Source organism: Gymnodraco acuticeps, unplaced genomic scaffold (genome assembly GCF_902827175.1).
Source record: "Gymnodraco acuticeps unplaced genomic scaffold, fGymAcu1.1, whole genome shotgun sequence".
Lineage (NCBI taxonomy): Eukaryota > Metazoa > Chordata > Actinopteri > Perciformes > Bathydraconidae > Gymnodraco > Gymnodraco acuticeps.
Genome location: NW_022990559.1, coordinates 35676 through 50102, shown reverse-complemented (window position 1 = coordinate 50102; position 14427 = coordinate 35676). Strand labels below are relative to the sequence as shown.

The window sequence follows — 14427 nt, the reverse complement described above, 5'->3', positions numbered from 1 at the left end:
CTTAAACGGGGCTACCCGCTGCAGTGTAAACGCGCCATATGGGGCCGGAAAAAGTCCCGCTAGCCGGTACTAGGCTATATGGAAAGGCCACCAAAAACTGGCCTGGCCGCTTGAGGACGCTTAAACGGGGCTACCCGCTGCAGTGGAAATGCGCCATAAGTGTCCTTACAGGTGGGGGCAAGACACCTCTATGGGTACCAACAGTGGCTTGAGGACAAAAGAGTACATCTGGAAAGTCTGACAAGCTTAAAGAGAAGTCATGCATATTTCACTCAGGTATTTCAATATTTCACCTGCATATACCTGCACACCTCTAATAAGTCTGGAGCATTTTGTGCAATTATCCAAGATAATTATCCACAGATGGCATACTGTCTATAATGTACATATTAGTGTTATGATGATTGCATTGCATTTGATAGGTCCAAATGCAGATGTTTGTTACCAAACGGATGTATGCAGACTTCATCACTTGGACTCCTCAGACCTGCCTGATATTCAGAGTACAAAGAGATGAGGACTTCATCAGTGGTGCCATTAATGTGATGCAAACATTTTGGTCACAACACATACTACACAAACTTCGGGAGCTGAAAGATGCACAGGTAGGTGGTTGAATTTCCTATCAGTGTAAAAATGGCAACAAATAAGTCACTGTGACAGAGTTACATATTTATTTATACCAATTCACTTTGAAGCATATTATAGCTATTTAATTCAGTATCAACATAGACTACTAGACTATATGTACAAAATCAAATATCACAAAGCCTATACATTTATTTACAACATGAAAACATACATAGGCTACAAATAGAATGAATAATGGGCTGTACAATATTGTCTATACTTGTGACTTTGATACTAATCAGATAATAATTGTTGATATTGTTGATCAAATTGTTCTTGTGTTATTTTCAAAGTGGGTGTACTCATTTATGATAAGCACTGTATATGTTTCTGCTAAGTAGGCAGAACACAGTCCAGTCGAAAGCAGCACAGGGAGTGACCCATCAGGCAACACAAGTGGCAGCAGAACATCAGACAGAGGCAGAGCGTCAGGCATCAGAGGCAGAGCGTCAGGCATCAGAGGCAGAGCGTCAGGCATCAGAGGCAGAGCGTCAGGCATCAGAGGCAGAGCGTCAGGCAACAGAGGCAGAGCGTCAGGCATCAGAGGCAGAGCGTCAGGCATCAGAGGCAGAGCGTCAGGCAACAGAGGCAGAGCGTTCAGGCATCAGAGGGCAGAGCGTCAGGCATCAGAGGCAGAGCGTTCAGGCAACAGACGGCAGAGCGTCAGGCATCAGAGGCAGAGCGTCAGGCAACAGAGGCAGAGCGTCAGGCATCAGAGGCAGAGCGTCAGGCGACAGAGGCAGAGCGTCAGGCATCAGAGGCAGAGCGTCAGGCGACAGAGGCAGAGCGTCAGGCATCAGAGGCAGAGCGTCAGGCGACAGAGGCAGAGCGTTCAGGCGACAGAGGCAGAGCGTCAGGCATCAGAGGCAGGGCGTCAGGCGGACAGAGGCAGAGCGTCAGGCATCAGAGGCAGAGCGTCAGGCATCAGAGGGCAGGGCGTCAGGCGACAGAGGCAGAGCGTCAGGCATCAGAGGCAGGAGCGTCAGGCGACAGAGGCAGAGCGTCAGGAACGTCAGGCGACAGAGGCAGAACATCAGGCATCAGAGGCAGAGCGTCAGGCATCAGAGGCAGAGCGTCAGGCATCAGAGGCAGAGCGTCAGGCATCAGAGGCAGAGCGTCAGGCATCAGAGGCAGAGCGTCAGGCGACAGAGGCAGAGCGTCAGGCATCAGAGGCAGAGCGTCAGGCATCAGAGGCAGGGTGACAGGCGACAGAGGCAGAGCGTCAGGCAACAGAGGCAGGGTGACAGGCATCAGAGGCAGGGTGACAGGCGACAGAGGCAGAGCGTCAGGCGACAGAGGCAGAGCGTCAGGCATCAGAGGCAGAGCGTCAGGCGACAGAGGCAGAGCGTCAGGCATCAGAGGCAGAGCGTCAGGCATCAGAGGCAGGGTGACAGGGTGTGCAGCAGCAGAGCAGCACGGAGATCAGTTCAGGGACCTGTGGAAAGACAAACAACAGGTGGTTTTGATTAGAAAGATCCATTATGTCTCAACTGAAACCTGTTAAATGGCACAATTGGAACAATAATGACTTCTTTGTTGTATAAAAAAGTTGCATCAAATATTGTTCTCTGATGCTCATTATTAAATTACTGCACATTGATTTTGTTCTTACTCTCAGATTCTGTAACGGTTGTACATGACACTGACTGACTGATTTTAAATGCCATTTTCTTAATCTCTTTCATTTTTTGTAAAGCACTTTGAATTGCCTTGTGTTGGAAAGTGCTATATAAATAAACTTGCCTTGCCTTGCCAAACAGGTTCATTAGTGCTGCACAGACATGCACAATCCTATCAATCATGGCCTCTTCTCTCTTCTGTCTCTCATCCTGCAGTCTCTTCACCAGGCGCAGAGGAAGTGGGCCATCCAGAATGTGGTACTGGCTCTTCAGGGCACCAATGACTCTCTGCAGACCACAGATCACATATTTGTTGTTAAAATGCTGTTTATCTACATTGTTATGTTTGAGTTTCACAGGAGTAGCACAGTTGACCGTTATATCATATCGTCAGTGCATTGTGTCCTATAATTAGTGTTTCTTTTTCATGTTAAAGTGAAGAAAGATCCCTGTTAACTTCCTGTTATCCTGTTCTCTTGATATTGCACTAAATGTGAACAACAGTTCAATGTATTTAAATATAGAATAACATGTTTTTAAGATAAAATGTTATCTTAAGACACCCTACAAAGTAGGGATTACACATGTACTCGTTGATGTGATTAATTGAATAACGTCTCAGCACTTGTTAACCCGGATCTGTACTGTTACAGTAATTAATTGCCGGCAAGTAGCAACAGTGATGATGCAGCACACTCTGAATACCAAAAACATTCAAATGTACATACTATATGAATCTGACTGCTGACTCTATATGTGAATTCTGATGTTCGAAGTCACACGAGAATTTGCAACATCTTCGGCTGACAGTTGTTTTCGGCCCCTCGTGAAAGACGGTGTGATGAGCTGTGCACCCAGAACAGCAAAGTCATCCTTCAAAGTGAAGCCCCTGTCGGCTAAAATCTGAAATAAACATAACAAATACTTAAAAACACTACTTTACTTCAACAGCAACTCAAAAATGGTAACTATGGGTAAATAATAAATTGACAATTGTTACCTGATCTCCTGCATGGTGGAACTTCTGAGATAAGAAGTCTGAGTTCCTTACAATATGCACATCTGAAGCCCTCCCTCCCCAGCCTTTGGAGAGATATGTGAATGAGCCAGATGGGTGACATGCAATGAAATACTTCACTGTTATCCAGTTTTTGTATTTTGAGTAGGTGATAGCTCTGTGAGAAGAGACAGTCGTTAGTAATACTTATCTATAAATGATGTACATATACACAGACAGCCAGCCTGAGCCAGGTAAGTATTACAAAAACCCGACACTTTATCAAAAAGAAAAATATCTCACCTTGTTTTCAGCTTCTTTGAGTGTTCAATTCTGATCTCAAAGCAGTCGATAATTGCAGTCACTCTAGGGTACTGGAAGAGAACCTCTGCTGGTACTGTGCTTCTGATACACTCTCTATCAGGCCATTTAATCAAAAAAGAAATGTTGGCGTACATCAAATCCAACCATCGGGAGAATACATCCAGGAAAGTGCTATATCTATGTGCCAGGTCAAATATTCCACACATCATATCGGTTGAGTGGTTCTGCCGCAGTTTCACCAGAGTAATAAAGAGCTGGTCTTGTGTTGACATCTTGGATGTTTTCTGTGACTTAACAAACTGTACCAGGTACTGATGAAGAGTGTCAAATACTGTCCATGACAGGCCTGTCATGACTTTACATTTAGTGTCATTTTCTCTCACAGTGTTTACCGACATTTTCAACGTCTCCAACTATCTGATGGCTTCAGCTCGCTCCTTCATCGCCTCATCTCTTTCTCTTCTTAAATTATACAATTCTTCATAAAGTTGTTTTCTCTCTAACTCCTGAAGAGGTATGGGAGCTTCTGATGTTGGGGATTCTGGTGCTGGGCCCTCTGATGTTGGGGGTTCTGGTTGGGCAGACTGAACACCCTCACGCTTCCTCCTTCTCTCCAGCCTCTGAAGTACTGACCTGGGAGACTTTGTCTTTTTATGTGGGAACAGCGAGGGTGTGTAGTCTGGGTGGGCTATGTCCTCGTTGTTTAAGCCTAGGGCAAGACAGTTCACAAACGAAATGAGAAGGGGATAGATGGGGGTGAAATACATTTTAACTGCAGAAAGCTCGGAAGCTACCACCAGTGTTGTTAGCATAGCTGTGTTTTTGTATACTCAAGCAAGGTAGCCTGCATAACGTAGTAGTTAGTTAACTTCTCTTAAAACTAGTAATTGAACATTCATGTTAACTACGAAACAATTTAACACTGTTATTGTGTGAATAACGTTGTCATACCTGTAATGAAGTGCTGACTACAGACGTACACATGTTTGGATTTTGGATCCCACAGGTGGCCAAACTCATCCTCCCGACGGATCGCTTGAAGCCACCGGGTTCTTCTCCTGGGCTCTGTGCTCCCGTTGGGCAAAATATAAAATTTTAGATTTGGATTTTTAAGCTTGTTAGTTGTACAAAAGGGCACACTGCAGCTCCTGGGCATTGTGGAAGCCGGTTTGTTTTCCCCCTCAGCGCGAACCGGATGTGACGTTTTGTGGGCGTTCCCTCGCTTGCCGACCGTATGGTAGAGGGGAGTACAAAAAACGTTCCCAACCCTTCAAGGATCAAAACTTGAAACCACCGGAGTTAAATCCAGATGACAGTAGATCAGAAATGTCTTTGCCTTTTGAGTATGTTTTTGGGTTTTAACATGCTTCTTGATGTCAGACAGTTTGGCATAGAAATCCCCCTTACAATAAAGGCAGTATGCCCGTGTGTCATCTCCAATAAATGGCTTCAACCATCCTTTATACTCAGGGTTTGATTCCCACTCCTTTCTGTATTTTTGAGAATACAATTTAGACTGTGCCATGATGTTTAGCTTGTCACAGAGAGGCACACACACAGTGGACGAGGTGATTGAGTGACTGAGGCTGTGTGAGGCAAAGCAAAGGCAGTTATTTATTATAGTTTGAAAGTGAGTGAAGAAACATTTTACATTTAAATCCCGCTCAAAACCAGGACGGCTTGGCAGTTGGCGCATGCGCAATTAATTTCAGTCTCGACGCGGGGGAGTGTGGTTGTCTCCTCTCTGCTCTGACTGCAGCAGCAGCTCTGCTGCGGCCAGGCAACTGTCAGTCTGAGCGCCTGTGAGTACTATGGGAGGGAGGCGGGGCTCACGGCAGCACCCGCGGCTCGTTAACTGCAGAACAATACGTGAGTCTCCAAACACCAGAAAAGTCCCTAATAACACCATTATAAATCGTTAGATTAGTCGTTAGTCTCTTTTGACACAAATAAGTAGCCGGAGGGTTTGGAAAGCCGCCAAATTTAACGAGAAAATCGCCAAGTTGGCAACACTGCCTCTTTGCCCTTATTTGGAGCAGGCGGGAGTTAGACTCTGACGTCACTGTCGAGCCGTTAGTGGCCGACTCCACCTAGTAAGGGCTTCTCGGCAACTCTGCAGAATTCTATGGGTGACGTCACGGACACTACGTCCATTTATATATACAGTCTATGAAGAACACGTGTTGGAAAGGAAAAAAAAATTGTCCAAAAACAACTTGTAGGAGATAAATCTACATTGTATATGTATATATTAAAGATGTATCCGAATCAGAAAACATTATGAATGAATAAATGAGATGGTAAAATATATTTTATGTATGTATTTATTTCTAGAAGGACCATGCATATACATACATTAATCTCAGCAAAGAGAAGAGATGCAATATGCCAGATTATAGCTAATAGCTCATTTCCATCTGTCCTCAGGCAGGTTCATAACAATCAATAAACAAATAATAACATTGCATGATCTCTATCAGTCAAACCATTTTAAAACCTGATTAAGTACAGCTCAATAAATTAATACATAGTACACTTGAAATACACTTACATGATTTTGGTCACTCAAATAATTATAAAGCCTGATTTAAATACAGGTTACGAACATAATACTTAGTACACTTCAAATACACATAAATAAAATATCTAAGATATAGTATGACAATACAGTTCAAATAAAAAAAACTCAGATTACAGTGTAATTAATGTTGGCATGACTGCTTGCTTAATATCGTTTTTTTTGCACAATAAGAAAACGAGTTAAAATCAGTACAGGTTTTAAATTCAACTGGAAGAGTATTCCAGTGCTTGATGGCCGTAAACGAAAATGCTGATTGTGCAAAGGCAGTGCGCCTCTCGCCTCAGATGGATGGTTAGATCTGCATTTAATGCAGATCTGGAGTTTCTGCAACTCTGCTCATGGCAAAGCTGAAAAAAGCTCAACGGTGGTGTTGTAGAATTGTGAATGATTCTGAATACCAATTGAAGGTAAAGGAAAAGTAGAAAGTAGAACAAGACTATCACAACTTAAACGTTTGTATTTGGACAGTATATTGCAATGATGATGTTTTAATGTGAAGGTACTCGTTGAAATTTTAAGCAGTGTCAGTTACTTCTTCAAATCAATTAATATTTCTTTGAATGGTTATAGTAAACAAAATCCAATTTATATTTGCGACAATCATTTTAATAACTAATTTTTTCGTTGACAAAACCTTATTGAAAAGTCATCTCTTTCAGTAGTCGCCCCCTACCAAATGTCCCATTTATTACTCCAATTTCCCCAAAACAACCACCAATTGTTTATGAATATCCTCTCCCTGCAACCAAAATGACACACATTGCTGGTTACTGTGCCAAGGTTACGTCATCCATCTTGCAAACAATACATCACAACTAAGCCTGAAAGGTATTGTTTTAGCTGAAGGCTAGTTTCCAACATAACAAAAAAAGAGTTGAAAAATTGAAAAAGTAACATGTTATCTTGTAATTCACTCAATATTAGTTAAGGTTTAACATGCGGCGAATACTATCAGCCATATTTTAATGGCCAATTCAAGTTCTGTAGTATTCCTTATTAAATACATTGTTAAGGCTGGGTCAAAAGTTCAGGACCTACAATGGCAGAGACCAGATGGAGTCAGTCTTTTAACAAAGTTTAATAAAGGAAAAAAGGAGCAACTAAAAAACAATGCACAAAATGAAGGTGGATCTAGTTCACACCGGTGGCGGCGGCAGGACTCAGGCTGGCTCGAGCAGACACTGGAAAAACAGAGGAAAAAACAAGGTTACTCTTCAACAAAAACAGCAAGAGAAAATCACACTAAGCTAGGATACTACGATGTTCAGCTCTACCGAGTGAGACGGAATTATCTGGCACTGGAGTGTGAACATGACCAGGGTTTTATGGAGGAGTTGATTAGATGAGTACAGGTGCTCCTCATTGTGAACCTGCTGAGCCTTCTAACGATCACCACACTGCACAGGAGAGAGAGAGAAGACAGAGGGGAGGAGGAGAAAGCAAAACACCTAAACCATAACATACATATTGATACAAATGTACTTTATGTAATCTAGTTGATAATGGACTTTCTCCTTTTTGTGAATGAGTGTGTGTATGACATCATGCTTATCTTTTGGTTGGAATAACAAGAGAGTTGACTTTACATTTAACCAGGAAATGTTTTATTTGTGGGTTAAATGGCCATGCAGGAAACAATAATTGTCAGACCACATTTTATTACATTGATTCAAGTTGTTTATTATATTTTGATAGTGCTTTTATTTCTTGGACGTCAACCAAAGTGTATTGTTTAGTTGACAATTCCTCAGCTACACTTAACATCATCTCCATGCATGCTTCCTGGTAATGTGTAATGGACACACTTCATCTAACCTCAATTTGACCAAGAAGAGGAAGAGGAAGTCTATGATGAGCCATTAGAGGGGATATGGTGATGGGGTTCAACAGTTTATAGAAAATCAACAAAAACGAGCCATGAAAAGTACAGTATGTAGAAATATATTTCATGATTTTTTGAATGCCAATATTAAAGCATGTGAGAGTGCAGCTGGTTCATACTTAAAGTGGACATATTATGCTATATTGGAAAAATATATTGGAGGGCCATACAAAACATTTCTGTGAAGTTTTTTGCTTAAAATACCAAACAGTTCACCCATTGTAGCCATGCCTCATACTGCTCATACCCCTCTTTTGCAGCCCTGTTTTTCTCTTGCGGGTTTATCACAAAGTGAATTCCTTTTTTATTTCCTGCTTTTTAAACACATGTGCTCTTTAGTACAGGTTAGCTCTGAGTGTTAGCGAGGCTTGCTAATGTAAACAAAGACGAGATGACGTCCAAAACACGTCAGGCATTGTTTCTGATAGCAACTTTCTGTGGGTCCGCTGCCGATTTGACGTCAGATCGGCAGCAAATCTGTATCCGCTTGTTGTACCCCCGTTTTTAAAAGATTTGGGTTTGTAGGAAAAGAGAGAGGGTTTTATTTTCTGACGCTAGGTGAGTTCCCCGACACACCGGGGACACATATTTATGTATAAAAGACATCACAAAGTGCATTTTGCATGATAGGTCCCCTTTAATGTTCCTCTATGCTCTATGTCAGGGGTCGGCAACAGGCGGACCGCGGTCCGGATCCGGACTCAGACGCCGACCTATACGGACCCGGACTTATAATCAATACATTAATAGGGGATTTCAATTTTCACGGGGCGATTCTATTTTAACTGCCGCCGACAGGGGGCGAAAGAGACAAGTGAGCGATACAGGAAGAGAAACACAGAAGAGATGAGAGCGCGGCAGAGAGAAGCGGAGAGGAAAGTGAGTGAAGAGAATAATTAGCGATACAGGGAGAGAAGACGGAGAGGAGAGTGAACAGGCGTGTTAGCGGCAGACAGGGAGAGACAAATAATTACACTTGGCGCTCTCCAAGAAGAGGAAAGTGGACAGTGAGAACAGAGCTTTTAACCCTGAGTGGACGGACTCATTCATGTTCATCCTGCCCACTGGGAGCACAGAACCAGTGTGTCTCATTTGTTCAGAGACCGTGGCGCTCATTAAAAGTGCCAAAACACAAAGTGTTTGACCAAGCATTCCCTCTCATGTCAGAACTGAGGTCACAAAAAATAAGCAGTCTCAGAGCCCAATATGATCAGTCGACCAGGATCAAAATTAAAACTAAATATCGTTCCAGGGAAGGCTAACCGAGGCTAACCAATGAGCACCTGCATGTGTGTATGAGAATGGCCCTGACACCATTTCAGCCCAGATTTACAAACTCCTGGCAGGACAAGCTCAAGCTCAATTCTCGCACTGAATTAAAAAAAAGTGAGTGAGGGACTGCAATATAAGAGGGAAAGAAAGAGAAACTTTAAAACTGTTCAATTGTTATGATGTGTAAAGACTGATATTGTTCTATAATCGGCTGAAACTGTTAAGTCATGATGTGAAACGGTTAACAAAGAAAAAGGGAAACTCAAGCTGCCGCGACACTTCATTTTATTATCTAAAATTAGGCACTTTTAAGATGCACATATTTTCAAAAGCTATTTTATTTATTTTCTCTATTTTATTATTAAATGCAGCCCGAGAGGAACATTACACATATCCACAGTATTTACTGTATATCTGTAGAGTTCAATGTTAATTGACAATAAATATTGTTGTTTTTGAATTGTACTTTCTTTATTTGATTGGCAGTTGATTACATGCAGACGTTGATAAAGCTACAGGCTACTTCAATATATATCACACTAATTCATAAAGCAAGTTAGACATTTTGATGTTCCGGACCTTTGCACGGGGAGATTTTCTCTAACTGGACCTCGTTGAATTTTAGTTGAATACCCCTGCTCTATGTCATCCCCCTCTCTCTACTTTCTTCCCTCTGTCTATATTCTGCTGTACTCAATTACGACCCAAACAATATTCAATATTATCTTGTACATGTTCATGTAAACCTAAGCAGAGAAGGGTGTTATGGGACAGATCTCAGGCGGCTGGCTATAGGCAAATGCCTCCGTTATTGACTGTAGGCTTGTTTTAACTGATACTGTTACGGCCGCTGCCTCCCCGGTCTTGTTAACTCTGCTTTGACTGTCCATCCATCCATCCATCTTCTCCCGCTTATCCGTGGTCGGGTCGCGGGGGTAGCAGTTCCAGCAGAGAGCCCCAAACTTTCTTTTCCCTGGCGACATCAACCAGCTCTGACTGGGGGATCCCAAGGCGCTCCCAGGCCAGCGAAGAGATATAATCCCTCCACCTGGTCCTAGGTCTACCCCTTGGTCTCTTCCCAGCTGGACGTGCCTGGAACACCTCCCTAGGGAGGCGCCCAGGTGGCATCCTAACTAGGTGCCCGAACCACCTCAACTGGCTCCTTTCGACGCGAAGGAGGAGCGGCTCAACTCAGAGTCCCTCCCTGATGACCGAACTTCTCACCTTATCCCTAAGGGAGACACCAGCCACCCTGCGGAGAAAACCCATCTCGGCCGCTTGTATCCGCAATCTCGTTCTTTCAGTCATGACCCATCCTTCCATTGTTCCCTCACTCGAGAACAAGACCCCGAGATACTTGAACTCCTTCACTTGGGGTAAGGACTCATTCCCTACTTGAAGTGGACAGTCCATCGGTTTCCTGCTGAGAACCATGGCCTCAGATTTGGAGGTGCTGATCCTCATCCCAGCCGCTTCACACTCAGTTGCGAACCGATCCAGTGAGTGCTGAAGGTCGCAGACCGATGAAGCCATTAGAACCACATCATCTGCAAAAAGCAGTGGTGCAATCCTTAGTCCACCGAACTGCAGACCCCCTCCCCCATGACTACGCCTCGAAATCCGATCCATGTATATTACAAACAGGATTGGTGACAAACCGCAGCCCTGGCGGAGGCCAACCCTCACTGGAAATGGGTCCGACTTACTGCAGAGGACCCGGACACAGCTCTCGCTTTGGGAGTACAGAGATTGGATGGCCCTGAGTAGAGACCCCCTCACCCCATACTCCCGCAGCACCTCCCACAGTAACTCCCTGGGAACTCGGTCATACGCCTTCTCCAAGTCTACAAAACACATGTAGACCGGATAAGCGTACTCCCAGGCCCCCTCCAGGATCCTTGCGAGAGTAAAAAGCTGATCCGTCGTTCCACGACCAGGAACGGAATCCGCATTGTTCCTCCTCAATCTGAGGTTCGACAATCGGCCTGACCCTCCTTTCGAGTACCTTAGAGTAAACTTTCCCGGGGAGTAGTGTGATGCCTCTGTAATTGGCACACACCCTCTGATCCCCCTTTTTAAAAAGGGGAACCACCACCCCGGTCTGCCACTCCTTCGGTACTTCCACGCAACGTTGATGAGACGTGTCAACCATGACAGTCCCTCAACACCCAGAGCCTTCAGCATTTCCGGGCGGATCTCATCCACCCCCGGGGCTTTGCCACTGTGGAGTTGTTTGACGACCTCAGTGACCTCCCCCCGGGAGATTGGTGTTGATCCCCCGTCATACTCCAGCTCTGCCTCTAACATAGAGGGCGGAGTTGTCGGGTTCAGGAGTTCCTCAAAGTGTTCCTTCCAACGCCCTAACACTCCATCAGTTGAGGTCAACAACGTCCCATCCTTACTGTACACAGCTTGGATGGTTCCCTGCTTCCCCCTCCTGAGGTGTCGGACAGTTTTTCCAGAACAACTTTGGTGCCGCCCGAAAGTCCTTCTCCATGTCTTCTCCGAACTTCTCCCACACCCGCTGCTTTGCCTCGGCCACGGATGAGGCTGCTGCCCTTCGGGCCTGTCGGTACCTTGCAACTGCCTCGGGAGTCCCCCGGGATAACAAATCCCTGAAGGCCTCCTTCTTCAGTCGGACGGCTTCCCTGACCACCGGTGTCCACCAGGAGGTTCGAGGGTTACCGCCCCTTGAGGCACCTAGGACCTTGAGACCACAGCTCCCCGCCGCGGCTTCGGCAATAGAGGCTTTGAACACCGACCACTCTGGTTCAATGTCCCCAACCTCCACAGGAATGCCCGAAAAGCTCCGCCGGAGGTGTGAGTTGAAGTCCTCCTGAACTTGGGCCTCCTCCAGACGTTCCCAGTTCACCCGAACTACACGTTTGGGCTTACCAGGTCTATCCAGAGGCTTCCCCCGCCACTCGACCCAACTCACCACCAGATGGTGATCAGTTGACAACTCCGCCCCTCTCTTTACCCGAGTGTCCAAAACATACGGCCTCAGGTCCGATGATACGATAACGAAATCGATCATGGACCTTCTGCCTAGGGTGCTCTGGTACCACGTACACTTATGAGCATCCTTATGTTCGAACATGGTGTTTGTTATGGCCAATCCATGACTAGCACAGAAGTCCAGTAACAAACCACCACTCCGGTTCAGATCAGGGGGGCCGTTCCTCCCAATCACGCCCCTCCAAGTGTCTCCATCATTGCCCACATGTGCGTTGAAGTCTCCCAGCAAGATTAAAGAGTCCCCTTCAGGAGCCCCACACAGGACTCTTTCCAGGGTCTCCAAGAAGGCTGTATACTCTGAACTGCTGTTGGGTGCATAAGCACACACAACAGTCAGAGTTTTCCCCCCCATAACCCGCAGGCGTAGGGAGGCGACCCTCTCGTCCACTGGGGTAAACTCCAACAACGAAGCACCTAACCGGGGACTTGTGAGTATCCCCACACCCGCCCGGCGCCTCACACCTTGAGCAACTCCGGAGAAGAATAGAGTCCAACCCCTATCCAGAAGTAAGGTTTCAGAGCCGACGCTGTGCGTAGAGGTGAGCCCAACCAGATCCAACTGGTAACGCTCCACCTCCCGCACAAGCTCCGGCTCCTTCCCCCCCAGAGAGGTGACGTTCCACGTCCCCAAAGCCAGCTTCTGTCGCCCGGGTCTGGTCCGTCGAGACCCTCCGCTTTCACTGCCACCCTTCTGGCAGCGCACCCGACCCCATCGATGTTTCCCGTAGGTGGTGGGCCCGCGGGACGGAGAAGCGGAGGTGTTGCCCACGTTGCCTTTTCGGGCTGGGCCCGGCCGGGCTCCGTGGCAAGCCCGGCCACCAAACGCTCGCCGACGAGTCCTCCTTCTGGGCCTGGCTTCAGAAGGGGACCCCGGGCTTCCTCCGGGCCGGGTATCCTCACTTCTTGTGTCGTCTTTCATGAGGTCTTTTGAACCAATCTTAGTCTGGCCCCTTGCTTGAGACCAATTTGCCATGGGAGACCCTACCAGGAACACAAGGTTCCAGACAACACAGCCCCCAGGTTCATCAGGGCACACAAACCTCTCTACCACGGTAAGGTGCTGGTTCTTCTTCAGGTGCTTTGACTGTGTTTTTTGTAAATGAGCTGTGCTGGTGCGCTGATGTCCTTGGCTACTCATCTCCTGGCCCGCCTCCGAAGATTGTGATTGGAGCATGCCGGGCCCGACGCGCTCCAATCCCAGCGCACACCTTCCGGAGATGACTACAAAGCTTGTGGACAACAATCAGTCGGGAGGCTCTGATGTGTGAACAGACGCCTCTCCTTATTTGCTCTTCGCTCATAGACAAAGCTGTTAACTGTGTTTAACTCGTGTGGTCCGTATTTAGTTTAGTGTTGTTGTGATTAGTGGTGTCAAGAGTAGCTTAGTATTACGTTGACTGTTGTCCTCTCGCAGCTGTGTTTTCCTACAGCCTCCTTTTGTTAGTTTGTACCACTTTGATAGTGAGGGTTGTTTTGTTGCTATTTTTGTTTGTTAGTATCTATTCCTTTGTATTTAATTAGGCTCACTTTTTAGAGTCCTCCCTTTGTTGGTTGCTCATTTAAACCTGCGCCCTTTTGGCCTTTTTGTTTGCTCCAGGCTGCTTGCCTTCCATTTTGTTATTAATAAACTCCTTGTAATAATTACCAATTCCAACTGGTGTATGTTGATTTTCCTCTTTCCCTAGTGGGGACGTAACAGATAGTGAATATATAAAGTCGAAGCATGCTGTGTTATAGTGCTGATCTGAGGGGCCCTCTTCACTGGTATAATTCTGTTACCACACTGCATCGTATAGCTTTGGTTTTTGAGCTGAAACTGGCCCTTGTGCCATCTCTCAAGCCAAGCTGGTTAATCACACTCCCACACACGGTGCATTCTGCTAGAAACAACAATTATCATCTCTGCAATGAGCTGCTAGATATTGTTTTTCTTCCTGGAAATTCTCATCAACACGGACCTGAGAATTGTTTTTCACCGGCGGGATTACCCATAAAACAACCGTTTGCTCCATGCTCCTTTTTTTTTTAAGCAAGATTGCTTTTCAGAGGGTTCATTATCTGAATAGTGTGTGTCCCTCAAAAGTAAAGAGGCATCTCCTCCCCC

General features: G+C 45.7%; 1 protein-coding gene and 1 long non-coding RNA gene across 5 annotated transcripts; one reads left to right on the top strand and one right to left on the bottom strand.

The window, feature by feature from the left end:
* The first annotated feature begins 228 nt into the window (after positions 1-228).
* Positions 229-2895, top strand: LOC117553619. The gene is made up of 3 exons (XR_004570166.1): positions 229-276; positions 423-605; positions 2466-2895. It is a non-coding gene; the product is annotated as an uncharacterized LOC117553619 (long non-coding RNA).
* An 89-nt stretch (positions 2896-2984) lies between these two features.
* LOC117553618 lies at positions 2985-4796 on the bottom strand. 4 transcript variants are annotated; one of them, XM_034227637.1, is made up of 4 exons: positions 4522-4796; positions 3550-3661; positions 3250-3424; positions 2985-3152 (listed from the first exon to the last, which is right to left on the bottom strand). In XM_034227637.1, the coding sequence occupies exons 1-4, from the start codon at positions 4724-4726 to the stop codon at positions 3000-3002; spliced, it is 645 nt and encodes a 214-aa protein (XP_034083528.1). In that variant the 5' UTR covers positions 4727-4796; the 3' UTR covers positions 2985-2999. The 4 variants fall into 4 exon arrangements, with proteins under 4 accessions (XP_034083528.1, XP_034083530.1, XP_034083527.1 ...); XM_034227639.1 differs by lacking the exon at positions 3550-3661 and having other exon boundaries at positions 3250-3332; XM_034227636.1 differs by lacking the exon at positions 4522-4796 and having other exon boundaries at positions 3550-4000.
* Positions 4797-14427: the final 9631 nt, after the last annotated feature.

Coding starts and splice junctions, on each gene's coding strand:
- LOC117553618 (XM_034227636.1), bottom strand. CDS start 3,968: ATGTCGGTAAACACTGTGAGAGAAAATGACACTAAATGTAAAGTCATG. Junction 3,425..3,549: donor TCAAAGAAGCTGAAAACAAG/GTGAGATATTTT, acceptor CTCTTCTCACAG/AGCTATCACCTACTCAAAAT. Junction 3,153..3,249: donor TCCACCATGCAGGAGATCAG/GTAACAATTGTC, acceptor TGTTTATTTCAG/ATTTTAGCCGACAGGGGCTT.